The 15,026-nt window shown below is 41.2% G+C and overlaps 2 protein-coding genes across 2 annotated transcripts in view; both read left to right on the top strand.

The window, feature by feature from the left end:
- The window catches only part of LOC128230464 (dynein beta chain, ciliary-like), a 30,479-nt gene extending 24,872 nt beyond the window's left edge, over positions 1-5,607 (top strand). The window contains 11 exon segments of the mRNA XM_052942738.1: positions 2-582; positions 910-1,080; positions 1,462-1,584; positions 1,826-2,019; positions 2,176-2,452; positions 2,624-2,851; positions 3,041-3,232; positions 3,406-3,525; positions 3,704-3,946; positions 4,127-4,315; positions 4,485-5,607. Of these exon segments, the coding sequence (XP_052798698.1) occupies positions 2-582; positions 910-1,080; positions 1,462-1,584; positions 1,826-2,019; positions 2,176-2,452; positions 2,624-2,851; positions 3,041-3,232; positions 3,406-3,525; positions 3,704-3,946; positions 4,127-4,315; positions 4,485-5,102 (2,936 nt within the window). The 3' untranslated portion in view covers positions 5,103-5,607.
- A 3,867-nt stretch (positions 5,608-9,474) lies between these two features.
- LOC128229897 (uncharacterized) lies at positions 9,475-15,026 on the top strand. Its single transcript, XM_052941798.1, has 11 exons — positions 9,475-9,509; positions 9,738-9,810; positions 11,596-12,039; positions 12,173-12,241; positions 12,406-12,420; positions 12,623-12,649; positions 12,774-13,087; positions 13,262-13,700; positions 13,800-13,925; positions 14,326-14,421; positions 14,539-15,026. Exons 2-11 carry the CDS (start codon positions 9,750-9,752, stop codon positions 14,544-14,546), a joined length of 1,599 nt encoding a protein of 532 aa, XP_052797758.1. The 5' UTR covers positions 9,475-9,509; positions 9,738-9,749; the 3' UTR covers positions 14,547-15,026.

The raw sequence follows: 15,026 nt of genomic DNA, 5'->3' as shown, positions 1-15,026 counted from the left end.
TGAAACATGCAAGAATCAATTGATCCTGTATTAGATCCTCTAGTTGGAAGAAATACCATCAAGAAGGGGCGTGCTATCAAGATGGGTGATAAAGAGGTTGAATATCATCCTGACTTCCGACTCATCATGCACACAAAGTTGGCCAACCCTCACTACAAGCCTGAAATGCAGGCCCAGACTACCCTTATCAACTTCACTGTGACCAGGGACGGCCTTGAGGATCAATTGCTGGCAGATGTTGTGAGTAAGGAGCGTCCCGACTTGGAGAAACTGAAGTCAGATCTAACGAGGCAGCAGAACCAGTTTAAGATCACCCTGAAGGAGCTAGAGGACAATCTGCTTGCCCGTCTGTCTGCGGCTGAGGGTAACTTCCTGGGAGACTACGCCCTTGTGGAGAACCTTGAAACAACTAAAAGGACCGCTGCAGAGATTGAGGTGAAGGCTGAAGAGGCAAAGAAAACTGAGATAGAAATCAACCTCGCTCGTGAGCACTACCGTCCAGCAGCTGCACGTGCCTCCCTGCTCTACTTCATTCTTAATGATCTCAACAAGATCAACCAAATGTACCAGTTTTCACTCAAGGTAAACTCTTTTCCGCCATGAAGTGGATATTATTCAGCTGTATTTATTGTTGATTTAAAATAGATTAATAGAAACCAAATGACACTGCAGGGATTAGTTTGATGGGACCGTATAGTCGTAAATTAAAAACATGGAAATGATGGTCTTCATAAAAGACACCTTTTGCAACTAAAAAATCATTGCAATGATGTATATAGACATATAAATTGAACACACTTAACCAAACGTTAACAGTAATATATGATATGTTAAGCATATATTCACAAAACCAATGTTGGCATTTCTCCAAAGAAATGTAAATGTTATAACTATGCAACTTGTTTACAGGCATTCAGTGTTGTGTTTGAGAAGGCCATTGACCGTTCTGAGCCTGCGGAGGAGGTGAGGGTCCGTGTGATAAACCTGATAGACTGCATCACATTCTCCGTATACACTTACACCACCAGGGGTCTATTTGAGAAGGACAAACTCATATTCACCACACAGATGTGCTTCCAGGTAATCTACTCTATAAAATAAGACATGATTAACATTGTTTGCAGGACATTCGAAGTACAAATGTATTTTCCTCTCCTGTTGTAACATCATTAAAAAGTTCCATAAACTATTCTCTTTTTTTCATTCAATTATAATTGGCAAGTAGCCAGTTATGGTTAGTCAGTTTTTTGATGAACATGACCCTAGCTATTCTAACACAATTGTCAGGTATAACGAAATTGAACTAGCCCTGCTTTATAAGTTCAAGTATTTGACAAAGCAAAAGTAGCATTTAACCAGTGCAGGTCTTGCGGGTTGTGGTAATTTCGACCATTTTTAAGAGCGACAAAGTTTGATAGCAAACTGGTATGCTCACCTATGTTAAAAACCTGTATGTTGCAGATCATGCTGATGAGCAAAGACATCAACCCATCAGAGCTAGACTTTCTGCTGCGCTTCCCGGCCATCCCAAATGTCACCACACCAGTTGACTTTCTATCGAACAATGGCTGGGGAGGAATCAAGGTAATGTCTTTTGTCAACTTTGTGTCTCTTAGGTCCTGTTAATGATTGAAGGAGAACAGAATTACAACTCATTACTGTATGCGTCATTTCTAATAGTGATTTAATATTTCAACTTCTACTATTATTAACGTTTAAGCACGTTTTACTGAACTGAAACTTGATTGACAGTAAAGCTACTGTACTATAGAAAAGGTTGAATGTTCTAAATTACACACAATTGCATGTACATGTGTATCTACAGTCGTTGGCAAACATGGAGGAGTTCAGGAACCTGGACCGTGACATCGAGGGTTCTGCTAAGCGCTGGAAAAAGTTTGTGGAGAGTGAGTGTCCGGAGAAGGAGAAGTTCCCACAGGAATGGAAGAACAAGTCCTCCCTGCAGAAACTATGCATGATGAGAGCCCTCAGACCTGACAGAATGACATATGCCCTCAGGTAAGTTACATACTATATAGTCACTAATTATAAATAATTCTTGTAGAGAACGTCATTCTACTGTTTACGATTATCAATGAAAATTTAGATATGAAAGGTTAACCTAACAGGGTCTCAGGTCATACATGTTGGTACAGGCATTACTTTCTTCCATAGGTTGTTTATTGAGGAGAAGATGGGAACCAAGTTTGTTGAGGGTCGTGCCACTGAGTTTGCGAAGTCTTACGAGGAGTCAGGTATCGGAACCCCAATCTTCTTTATCCTGTCGCCAGGCGTGGATCCACTCAAGGACGTAGAGAAACTAGGTAACAAGCTGCAGTTCACTGCAGACAACGGCAACTTTCACAATGTGTCCTTGGGTCAGGGTCAGGAGGTGGTCGCAGAACAGAAGATGGAGCTCGGATCAAAGGAGGGGCACTGGGTCGTCCTGCAGGTGAGACTGGCTGCATAATTCTTGAAATACAACAAAATATGTTTAGAATAGAACAGTTGTTCTTTTGTTACAATGTGAATAGATATTAATACCCAATAAGGGTGTGACATTAGTTTTCATGTTGACAGTGTATTGTTTTTGTAGCTATCACTTATTGCTGTCAAATTACAGAATGTGCACTTGGTGGCCAAGTGGTTACCAAAACTGGAGAAGCTGGTAGATCAATACTCTGTAAGCAGCAATGAGAATTATAGGCTGTTCGTGAGCGCAGAGCCCTCGGCCACCGCAGAGTCCCACATCATACCTCAGGGCATCCTGCAGGCATCCATCAAGATCACTAACGAGCCCCCATCAGGCATGATGGCCAACCTGCACAAGTCCCTTGACAACTTCTCACAGGTATTGCTCAACACTTTTTGAAATAAATAAGAAATTCAGCAAGAAAACCATTTTATCTGTTAAGGAGATTTCACATATTCCAATACAATCAGTGGAACTCAATAATTTTTCTTGTTAAAAGAACTCAGTATTTCATAAAACATGAACAATGTGGATGTAATGTATTATATTAATGTTTTTGGTAAACAGGAAACCCTCGAGATGTGTGCGAGGGAGACGGAGTTCAAGTCAATCCTGTTTTCCCTGTGCTATTTTCACGCAGTGGTGTGTGAGCGTAGGAAGTTCGGTGCTCAGGGCTGGAACAGAGTATATCCCTTCAACACTGGAGATCTCACCATCTCTGTCAACGTCCTTTACAACTACTTGGAGGCAAACCCCAAGGTACAATACCTTACTTGATGTATTGGTTTTTCTACTCCCTTAAAACATCTGAATTTCTAAGTAGCTCAATAATTTAGAAAAATTATTCACAATAGGTGGGTTTATATTTTGCAGATGAAGTGTTTTCTGTTTGTGCAATTTAAATTTCAAAGGTTTTTTTTATTATGGTGTAGGTTCCATGGGAGGACTTACGGTACCTGTTTGGAGAGATTATGTATGGCGGTCACATCACAGACGATTGGGACAGGAACCTGTGCCGGACCTATCTGCAGGTGTACATGCACCCAGATATGGTAAGGAAATAAAACTTAGTCAATTGATTGTAGACTAAAACAAATACTTGAATTTCTTATCTTTGTAACTGCAATAGACTTTGATTCAATATTTGTCTTAAAAGTAAAGCAAGAGACATGGGAATATCCAAGCTATTAGATAACATGATAATAAATATTCTTTCTTTTCACCTTACAGTTGGAAGGTGAGCTTTACCTGGCCCCAGGCTTCCCGGTGCCGTCCAACATGGACTACAAGGGATATCACAACTACATAGACGAGTGCCTGCCCCCTGAGACCCCCTACCTGTACGGCCTCCACCCCAACGCCGAAATTGAGTTCCTCACAAACATCTCTGAGAATCTGTTCAGGATCGTGTTTGAGATGCAGCCTCGTGACTCCGGCGCCGCTGCTGCTGGGGGAGTGACCAGAGAGGAAAAGGTAAACGTATTTGACATATATTTATGCTTGATAAATAGAAATAAGGGAAAACTTAAATTGTTGTTTTACTATTGTTTGAGATTATAACACACTAACTAGTATTTGATAATTGAAATATAATTACCGATTGTCAAGTCAGTGGGCACACTAATTGTTTTTGTTTGTTCTTGTGATGTGTAGATCAAGGGTATCCTAGATGAGATCTTGGAGAAGCTGCCGGAAGAGTTCAACATGATTGAGATCATGGGCAAGGTGCCGCCAGAGGAGAGGACGCCCTATGTCGTGGTCGCTTTCCAAGAAACTGAGAGAATGAATGGACTCACCTCGCAGATCAGGCGCTCTCTCAAGGAACTGGATCTTGGTCTTAAGGTATTGTCATAAAACAATTTTAAAACATTTCTGTACTATTCTGGACAAATATAGTTATGAATCACATTTGAAATCATTACAGTGCAAGACATCAGTTATTGATGTATAAAACTAGCTTACGGCATATGAAAACGTATACGTGCATTATTGTATTTTGTGGATATTGTAGGGTGAGCTGACTATCACGGCAGATATGGAGGAGCTTGGTAACGCTCTTTTCCTTGACATGGTGCCCGCATCATGGTCCGTGAAGGCCTACCCGTCCCTGATGTTACTCGGTGCCTGGTACGTCGACCTGCTGCAGAGGGTGAAGGAGCTGGAGACGTGGACATCAGATTTCCAACTGCCAGCAGCCGTTTGGCTTGGAGGATTCTTCAACCCGCAGTCCTTCCTTACCGCCATCATGCAGCAGATGGCCAGGAAGAATGAATGGCCACTCGATCGCATGTGTCTGCAGTGTGACGTAACAAAGAAGTCCCGCGAAGACATGGCTGGCCCGCCGCGTGAGGGCGCCTACATACACGGTCTGTACATGGAGGGTGCCCGCTGGGACATGCAGACCAGCATGATCAACGAGGCTCGCCTCAAGGAGCTGGCCCCGCCTATGCCCGTCATCTTCCTCAAGGCCATCCCTGTGGACCGCCAGGACGTCAGGAACATTTACGAGTGCCCCGTCTACAAAACGAAGACCCGTGGTCCCACGTATGTTTGGACATTCAACCTGAAGACAAAGGAGAAGCCTAGTAAGTGGATCCTTGGCGGTGTTGCCCTCCTCCTACAAGTCTAAACATGGACAATCACGAACATTATTTGTGCGTGTTGAACGCCACTTATTGACAATATTGTGTACGCCACCAAACACAAGAACGTTAATTTGATTTATAAAAACACTCAAAGATATTGAGATAAATTGAAATTATCCAAATTCATTAGAATTTGATAGCTGAAATGACCCATAAGTTTTGTTTTGCGAATACGAATCTGTGAATGACTGACTGTTTGATGAACCTTGTTGCTGTGTGCTTCAATAGTTGTTTTGATGTTTTGCACTTGTTATAATTTATTTTAGTGTATGTGCACATTTATTTATTTAATGCAGTTGGTTGCTCATAATACATGCGTTTTGTGCATGTCTACATTATATATTATCCTGTCCGTCCAAAACCTACAGTTGTAAAATTGATAAGTATTGAGAACATGTTTGTCAATGCTCGTTACAAAACAATTAGTGTTTATATACATACAAAGATAATATTGCATTTACGGTATTAAACTATTTGTGAACGGTACAAGGGTAAAGTTGTGTCTAGCAGAAAAGTGTTTCCAGGCGGAGTCATTTTTAAAGCCCAAAATGGATTAAACATCTCGAAATAATTGGCATGCGATGCTCTTTTGTCGATATAAAATACACAAAAGGCAGGTCGGCACTGCAACGCAGAATAACGTAATGGCTAGATAAGCATCTACCCATATCACAAGTTGGAACCGTATAGGTTTCGTTGTGTTCCTGTGCTGTATAGAGGTTATAAAGATATACCCGTGACAATGGTTGTAGTATGGCTTGACCACGCTGTCAAGTCTCACGTTTTTTATGTACCGTAGACAGAAGTAATTGCAATTCCCAGTCACATCTTGATATTAACATTAAAAAGATAACGAGTTAGATATAAGGAGACCCGAGTGCGATATCCTGGCTCTTCGAAGAGACCTCTTGGTTCTTTAACGTGTCAGATGTCATACAGCGATGCACGGGTTTAACCAATACTGAATACTTCCCATTTCCCAGCACTATCCTCCAATCCCGAGCCTCGGAGCTTTATTTTGAACGTCTCTATGAAAGACGCAGTCCGGAATTGACCCGGGACCTTTTGCACCCGATGCGGGCGCTCTACCACCAAGAGATGAACGAGTCAAGAGTCACAACCTTGATCATCGCCGAGTCATGCAAAAAGATCGCGTAAACCCTGCATAAAATTGTAACCATATTAAGTTGCATATGTTTTAAGCAGTTGTACATGAGTTGAGCTTGAGAAATGACCGTATTTCCAGTGATAATGGAGACTGGAGTATTTTCGTGACACTGGGTACCGGAGTATTTCCGTAATACTAGAGCCTTGAGTATTTTCGTGACACTGGGTACCGGAGTATTTTCGTAATACTAGAGCCTTGAGTATTTCCGTGACACTGGGTACCGGAGTATTTCCGTAATACTAGAGCCTTGAGTATTTCCGTGATACTGGGTACCGGAGTATTTCCGTAATACTAGAGCCTTGAGTATTTCCGTGACACTGGGTACCGGAGTATTTCCGTAATACTAGAGCCTTGAGCATTTCCGTGACACTGGGTACCGGAGTATTTCCGTAATACTAGAGCCTTGAGTATTTCCGTGACACTGGGTACCGGAGTATTTCCGTCATACTAGAGCCTTGAGTATTTCCGTGACACTGGGTACCGGAGTATTTCCGTAACACTAGAGCCTTGAGTATTTCCGTGACACTGGGTACCGGAGTATTTCCGTAATACTAGAGCCTTGAGTATTTTCGTGACACTGGGTACCGGAGTATTTCCGTAATACTAGAGCCTTGAGTATTTCCGTGATACTGGGTACCGGAGTATTTCCGTAATACTAGAGCCTTGAGTATTTCCGTGACACTGGGTACCGGAGTATTTCCGTAATACTAGAGCCTTGAGTATTTCTGGGATACTGGAGCGTTGAGTGTATTTCCGTAATACTGGAGCCTTGTGTATTTCCGTAATACCTTGAGTATTTCTGGGATACTGGAGACTGGAGTATTTCCGTGATGTTGTGTACAGGAGTATTTCCGTGATACTGGAGCCTTGAATATTTCCCTGCTACTGGTACTTAGGTTATTTTCGTGACATTGTAGCATTGAGTACTTCCGTGAAACTGGGGCTTGGAGAATTTCCGTAATAATGCGGCTTGTAGTATTTCCATGATAGCGGGACCTGGGGTATTTCCGTGATACTAGTGCCAGGATTATTTACCATGATACTGAAGCCTTGATTTTTCCGTGATATCGGGACCTAGAGTATGTCCGTGGTTTCGAGCATTTCGATAGAAAATACAGACTCCAGTATCACGAAAATTCTCCAGGCCTCGAAACGGTATCAGGTATCCTCAGTATCAGGGAAATACGATAATTAAGGAAACACTTCAAACTCTAGAATCACGGAAAGACTCCAGGGGCAGTGATTACGAACAGTCTCAGACTTCATTCATTTTTTTAGAATTTCACGTGATTGAAGTTTTCCAATAGATTATCCTAATCTCTAAAATATTGTCTGGGAACGCGGATTTCCCTTAGGTGTTGCAAATTCCTGACATATTCCATCTTTTTTACTTGCCATGTACATTTAACACTCACACTCATTCAATTCCTATTCACAACCAATCCTCGAGGACGGTCCAAGTGACCTAGCGAGCACTCACAAATGTCCCACTCACACGAAAACACACCTGTGAATACGGATAGACCTTTCACTAGATATCTGAACCGTTATGTGGTTACAGAGGATCTACTCATTCAGTGTGAGGGAGAGTGGTTGTTATGAATTGAGCCCTATTTCTAACATACCCGGGTATGGACCAGTTGAAGCGGATAAAGTTTAGTCGCAAGAATATAAACTAATACGTTTACATATGTCATTATAGGAAAATAAAGCGGTTTGTGGCCTTGACATGCAGACCTGCTATAGGGGCTGTATTCATAAATTTACTTGGTTTAAAAAAATGAAGTTAAAAAACATGGAGAAAATTGCGATTGTTTGAATGAAAATTATTTTTTAATATCCTCTACTTCTTTATTTCTAATTTGTTGATATGTAATCATTTATTATACCATGTTCTTGCTTATTTTCATAGTTTTGGTGTACAGACATTGTACAATATCACATTTTTAAATTAAGTTGAAATGTTAACATAAGTTTCTTTTGAATACGGATCATGGGTGTAATACGCACCACAGTCATCTTAACTTTAGTGAACCTAAGTGCCAAGCCATATTTAATGTGTTTGATCGCTGATCGTTTGATAAACTATTAACTTATACGCATTTAAGCATACTTAGTACATTTTTGCTGCATCTTAGTAGCATAGCGTTTATCAATAAAATATAGTGATAAAAGCAGCCAATCAGACATTTCATAGCCATTCTGATGGTACGGTTTGTAGTTACTGTAAACACCAGTATTACGGTCACCCTTATTCATGTCGGTAGGTTTTCCGCTCTGTTGTAATTTGGTATTTACGAACATACTACAACACGTTGTTGGACAATTTTAGCGCTTTAACGTTGTTTACGTTGTTGCGAACATGTGTTAACAAGCTTTACGATCACGTTTCACGCTTTCTACGCCCTTTGATCCGCGGTAACAGGAGGTGGATCATTGCTATACAAGCGGGTTGCATGTTCCTTGCAGATGAACACCTCTGTGCTTGTAAAATTAAATGTTCGTAGAATAGTTAACCACCGAATAAAAAGGTGAGGGGTGTCTCAACAGTATACACCTATTTCCGATAATGCATTACATTTTAAATAATAAAATAAGTACAACTATTTTTCAAAATAATGTGAAGGCCATTGTGTCCGAGAAATAACGTTGCCTCGCCTAGTTAAGCCGGACCAGTTCCAACATTTCTAATTAGTATTATGCTGCCCCTGGTCTTACTTTCTATTCGATGTTAATTCTAGAAATACATTTTTGAATATAGCAACATAGAGCTTAAATGTTTTGAGCATCTTAATATTTTTATGTGTTTGCGAATAGCATGCGTTAGGTTGCTCGATGAAGTTGCTGATATTGGCTTGTTTCGTTTTTATTTGTTTATGATGTTGTTTTGTCGTCGTCGTCGTTGTGTTGTTGTTGTTGTTGTTGTTTTATGTATGTTCGGATGTGATAAAGAGAACCGCGTGTCACAAACATGCAGCGTAATTCAGATGAAAGTTTAAACTAATTATCAACTTAGGTCACCAAACAAGGTTTATTTTGCGCCTGATAAGAATGGCTTTTGAACGGCCCTCGGGAGCAAGAGCAGACTGGGCGCCTTTCTGGAGTGTCCCGTCGCCCGGGAGCATCCTGCTCGCCAATATATAAGCACCTGAAGAAGCCTGATCAACAGGTTGCCTCCTCAGTGAACATCGGACCTCATCTTACTTGCTCCGAACGTCTTTCAGTGAGTACTGTGTATATTGTCTGCCATATTTGTTTTAATTTTGTAATGTACCATTACCATCAAAATCAGTATCAATGCTGTTTGCCAAATAGATATTCTAGCAAATCCATTGATTCTTGCATCCAGGATAACTAGGCTAACTTCTTTTACTGTAGAAGATATATAACTTACCGTTTCAAAATGATGAATATACTTCATAAGTCATAACACTGTCCCAAATCTTTTCAGAAAGCTGCAAACATGAATCCACTTCGAATCACCCTGATCTCGGCATTGTTTGCCATTTCTTTCGCCTACAGAGGTAAACAAATCTTTATTTATTTGACAATATGAAATATATTTCGAATGAAGTGCTGGAGACCTTTTAAATCTAAACGTAACTTCGACAGATTTTGGGTTTCAATTTAGTGGTAACCAAAACGCTCAAGGTCAAAAATCGATTCTGATTTTTCGTCCTTGTAAAATTCGTAAAAATCTCGAGTAAAAATAATTCTTTTGATCCCGGTGTTCAAGTATTGTAGTTTTTGATAGGATTGACTAGTTAACAGCTCATAAACCGGCAGTCATTGGTTCAAACCCAGCACTGGATCGTTCTTGTACATGTTATAAGCTATAATATGAATTCTAAGTTGCTGTTATGAGATGTAACAGGAATTGGCCCAAGGATACTGACATTCTACTACTTATAGTGAAAGTTTCTTGAATAACGCCTTATCCAAAAAGTTCAGAATTTTTTCGTTTTTAAGTCATTTGAGTTATTTAATTTTCGAAAATCTTCGGTATTTTATAAGAACTTCTAGAAAGTAAAACAGTTGCTTTAGCATATCATATTAATGCAAATAGTTGGTTTGTAGGCACATTGCACATGATTAAGGGAGATATATATATATATATTTATATATTGATTTCCTCCTATTATGAAGAGCAAAACGTATTTACAATAGATAAACATATACAAACATATTACATAATATATGTATATAGTACATGTTTGAGCTGCTAAATATTTTATATAATTATGCAATTTAATGTGGTTGATAATTATGCAATTCAACACATTAAAAATACAAAATACAGTTATGCATAATTAATATGTGATTTGGTACAACGCATACTAGTTTACATGCAGACAAAAAGTAGATTCAAATAAGGCGCTATAGTTTGAGCATAACACCTAGCACATGCAACCATTTCATCACAATTATCTAAGCAATCGTAGCTACTTGCCGAGGAAACACTTAATACGCACACTGGTCAGCATAGGGCATTGACATGAGCTAAACTTGCGAATTCTATACTCTTTAATGATAGAGTTCCATAATTCCTTTTGCCGTTTGTCTCTCATATGACAAAAACAAAGAACATGTTCAGTCATGTTTTCAGTCAATAAACTGCACAGGTTACATCGCTGTGGACATTTACGTGAAACAACGTGTCCGATAACATTCAGGAGTTTTACACAGAATGGCCGAACATTTGGACTGTTTCTGGCGATTCTCCAAAGAGGGGAGCATTTATTTTCTTGCGCAACATTTCCAAGTGCTAGGTTACCCCATACGCTCATATAATGTTCGCCAAGTACAGATTACCTTATTCAATCAAAAACACAGTATTTCGAAATCTAACCTAAATCTTATTAAAATCATATCGTAATAGACGCTTTGTGGTCATATTATCAAGATTGGCACTTTGGTCAGATTGATAATTTATTTACATGTTTTAATTGTCAAAAAAGGTGCAATATGTAAACGTATTTTTGCGAATGTTATTTATTTTTAACAATTTATTTAATCCATATTTAAAATTCGGAAAGTAAAATGGATATTTCACTTTTTGATGTAGGTATCCACAGAGCATAACAAATCTTAAAAAAAAACTAACGTAAACTAACGTAGCTTTTTATTTCTATATGAATACTGTTTTCATGAATATCAAATTGTACAACTAAACTTCTGAGCCATGTGTTACCTTACGTTTAATAAAGCTTAGGCAGTGGATAAAAATGTACATCTAAATTATCTTATTTATTTAACATAGACGTGTTTTACCATGCAGATTTGTTTCATTTCCTAGCATATAATTTCAGGTGGCGGCGGTGGCCGAGGAATGGGCGGTGGTATGCCCATGGGAGGTATGGGTGGCGGTATGCCAATGATGGGCGGTGGAATGGGTGGCGGTATGCCAATGATGGGAGGCGGAATGCCAATGATGGGCGGTGGAATGGGCGGCGGAAAAATGGGCGGCGGTATGCCCATGATGATGATGCCCGGTGGTGCCATGGGTGGCGGCATGGGCGGGGGTATGCCCATGGGAGGAATGGGTGGCGGCATGGCCGGCGGTATGCCCATGGGAGGAATGATGATGCCCGGTGGTGGAATGGGCGCCGGAAAGCCCATGGGAGGAATGGGCGGCGGCATGGGCGGCGGTATGCCCATGGGAGGAATGATGATGCCCGGCGGCGGAATGGGTGGCGGTATGCCCATGGGCGGTATGGGAGCCATGGGCGGTGGAATGCCCATGATGCCAATGGGTATGTGTCTGATCATTTTTCGATAAAATTATTTTTAGATCTGATTTTTTTGCTTGGACTTATGCATTTCATTTCAAATACTGTATAAGTACACAGAAGATCACCGAGAGCGTCTTTGATTTTGCTTTTGCAGGTGGAATGGGTAAAATGGGCGGCGGCATGGGGGGCGGTATGCCCGGTGGAATGGGTGCCGCTATGGGCGGTACGTTTGAAACGTTTTTTAGTCTTTTGTGAGGAACTTAATTTAATTGTTAATTCATAAAAGTGCGAAGGCCATTATATTAAGATATTACCAGCTCATTAAAGTGTATAGATCGTGATACCGTATGTATATTTTTTCTAAACATGTTTCACTTTCTCTTGCAGGTGGCAGCGGCAAAAGTAAGCAATGTTGCAGATATACAAATAACTAACAAAAAATTAAAATGTATTTGTCGGATTTAGATAGTTATAAAAACAGTCATATGAAAAAATGGTTGTTTCAAAGTATTCAGTTATATAACTTCGAAATAAATATAAAGTGTGCAAGATGTCGGTTTTATTCTAATTACTCAACTAACAACATGTTATGGTTTGGTTTTAGGATACAAGCGCTATGCGAGCAGGAGAGGTAAGCTGGTTTCATATTGTCTATGTCTTGGAACTAGAATGGTTTTATATGTATTTCTAGCATATCAATCACTTTAAATGGTATTAATTGAAAATTACAAGTTCAATGTGTATCCGATTTTCAGGCGGCCAGGGTGGAATGGGAGGCGGTATGCCCATGGGCGGTGCTATGGGAGGCGGTGCCATGGGAGGCGGCATGCCCATGATGATGCCCGGCGGCGGTATGGGAGCAATGGGCGGTGGAAAAATGGGCGGAAGCATGGGTGGCGGCATGGGCGGTGGTATGGGAGGCGGCATGCCAATGGGCGCTATGCCCATGATGATGATGATGCCCATGGGCGGCGCTGGTGGTATGGGCGGCGGCATGGGCGGAGGCATGGGCGGCGGTATGGGCGGCGGTAAAGGTGGAATGGGAGGCGGCATGGCCATGATGGATCAGGTATATTTAATATTTATTTTTTCATACTAACACAAACGGATTAACAAATGTTTATATCAAGTTCCGACACACTTGTTTCAGAAGACATTCAACTGTTTAAAATCTAAAACATTATATTGTCAAAGTCTGCATTTAAATGAATCGTGTAGACTAAAAAAATATGTTCATTCACAGATGATGATGCAAATGATGATGGGTGGTGCTATGAACGGCGGCATGGGAGGTGGTGCTATGAACGGCGGCATGGGAGGCGGTGCTATGAACGGCGGCATGGGAGGTGGTGCTATGAACGGCGGCATGGGAGGCGGTGCTATGGAAGGCGGTATGGGAGGTGGTGCCAATGGAGGCGGTGCTATGGGAGGCGGTAAAATGGGCGGCGGAATGGGAGGCGGTGCGATGGGAGGCGGTATGCCCATGGGCGGTGCTATGGGAGGCGGTGAAATGGGTGGCGGTATGCCAATGATGATGCCTGGCGGTGGTATGGGGGCAATGGGAGGCGGTAAAATGGGCGGCGGCATGGGCGGTGGTATGGGAGGCGGTATGGGAGGCGGTATGCCAATGATGATGATGATGCCCATGGGCGGCGCTGGAGGAATGGGCGGTGGAAACGGAGGTAAAGACTTTATATAATCTATATAACAAGTTTTCGACTTCATTTAAACATTTCAAAACAATAATCTTACTGTTTATATTTTTGTTTTACCACATTTAGGTATGGGCGGTGGCATGGGCGGCGGTATGCCAATGATGGGCGGAGGAATGGGCGGCGGCAAAATGGGAGGCGGCATGCCCATGATGATGATGCCCGGTGGTGGCATGGGTGGCGCAATGGGAGGAGGTACAGTAGCGTTATGTTGCCTAAATTATATGAATAATGGTGAACCATCAAGAGATTTGCGACCAATTCGTCGGAACGCATTAATCAAAATTAGAACCACTAGAAGGTTCTATCTTCTTCATCATTTAATGTCACTTAGAATCTTTTGACACTCACCCCTCGATATACATGTATTAATGAAATATAAATTTTGCTATTATTTCAGACGTTATAGAACAGCGTTGGTAGCATACTTCCGTGAAATTTGTTTTATTAAGGTAACGCAATTACCGTTTATTGTGGGAACCAATACCTCGTATACAAAGTTATACACAACATAGAAAAAGGACACCGAGGTAATATCAATGTATGCAATTATTTCCGTATATTACTCGAAGTACAATTATCTTTGACTTCGTAGGTGAGGGCGGTATGGGCGCTGGTGGAGCTGGCGGTATGGGCGGCGGCAATGGCGGTATGGGAGGCGGAGCCGGGGGCAAGGGTGGAGCTCCCAAAGGTGATTAAGTCATGTTTATCATCCGTTTTCCGTCGATTATTCTTCCAATAGTCTTCGGCAATCGCAATGAATTATATGCATTTTATTATACAGACATTTTATTTTTTTATTTTCCAGATGTGTAAAGGACATCCCAGCGCACATCACCTTCAAAACTACGCGCGATTATATATAAACAGAGCTTTTGCTTAAATCATATTTCCATCTAGTCGCAATAGTAGTTTCATTTGTCATTGCAGGCAAATATTAGGCGCTGTCTAGTGCTTGTTCTGGTAACGGTATCGACTCACGACTCGTCCAATCTCGGGAATCCAGAATGCCCTCGTCTTGTCCCCTGTCCACATGCATGCATGACATCTCCCGTGGTATCAGCAGCATCGTCATCATCGTAAGCAACAGCAGCAGCAGGGACTGTCTAAGAGTTTCGACTCTTTCTGTATCACTCGGAAAGAACAACAGCCAACAGTGACTTCTAGTGTTCAAGATCCTGTACTGTACTAAAGACCGCAGACTATCCTACCTCGGAGATACCCTACATGCATGTGGCTTATATGTAACTTTAATTGTTGTTATATGGTATTTAATAAATTAGATTTGCAATTGAA

The sequence above is a fragment of the Mya arenaria genome, chromosome 4 (assembly GCF_026914265.1).
Source record: "Mya arenaria isolate MELC-2E11 chromosome 4, ASM2691426v1".
Classification (NCBI taxonomy): Eukaryota; Metazoa; Mollusca; class Bivalvia; order Myida; family Myidae; genus Mya; species Mya arenaria.
This window is presented reverse-complemented; position numbering and strand designations above follow the sequence as displayed.

Coding starts and splice junctions, on each gene's coding strand:
- LOC128229897 (XM_052941798.1), top strand. CDS start 9,750: ATGAATCCACTTCGAATCACCCTGATCTCGGCATTGTTTGCCATTTCT. Junction 13,701..13,799: donor AATGGGCGGTGGAAACGGAG/GTAAAGACTTTA, acceptor TACCACATTTAG/GTATGGGCGGTGGCATGGGC. Junction 13,926..14,325: donor GGGTGGCGCAATGGGAGGAG/GTACAGTAGCGT, acceptor TTGACTTCGTAG/GTGAGGGCGGTATGGGCGCT.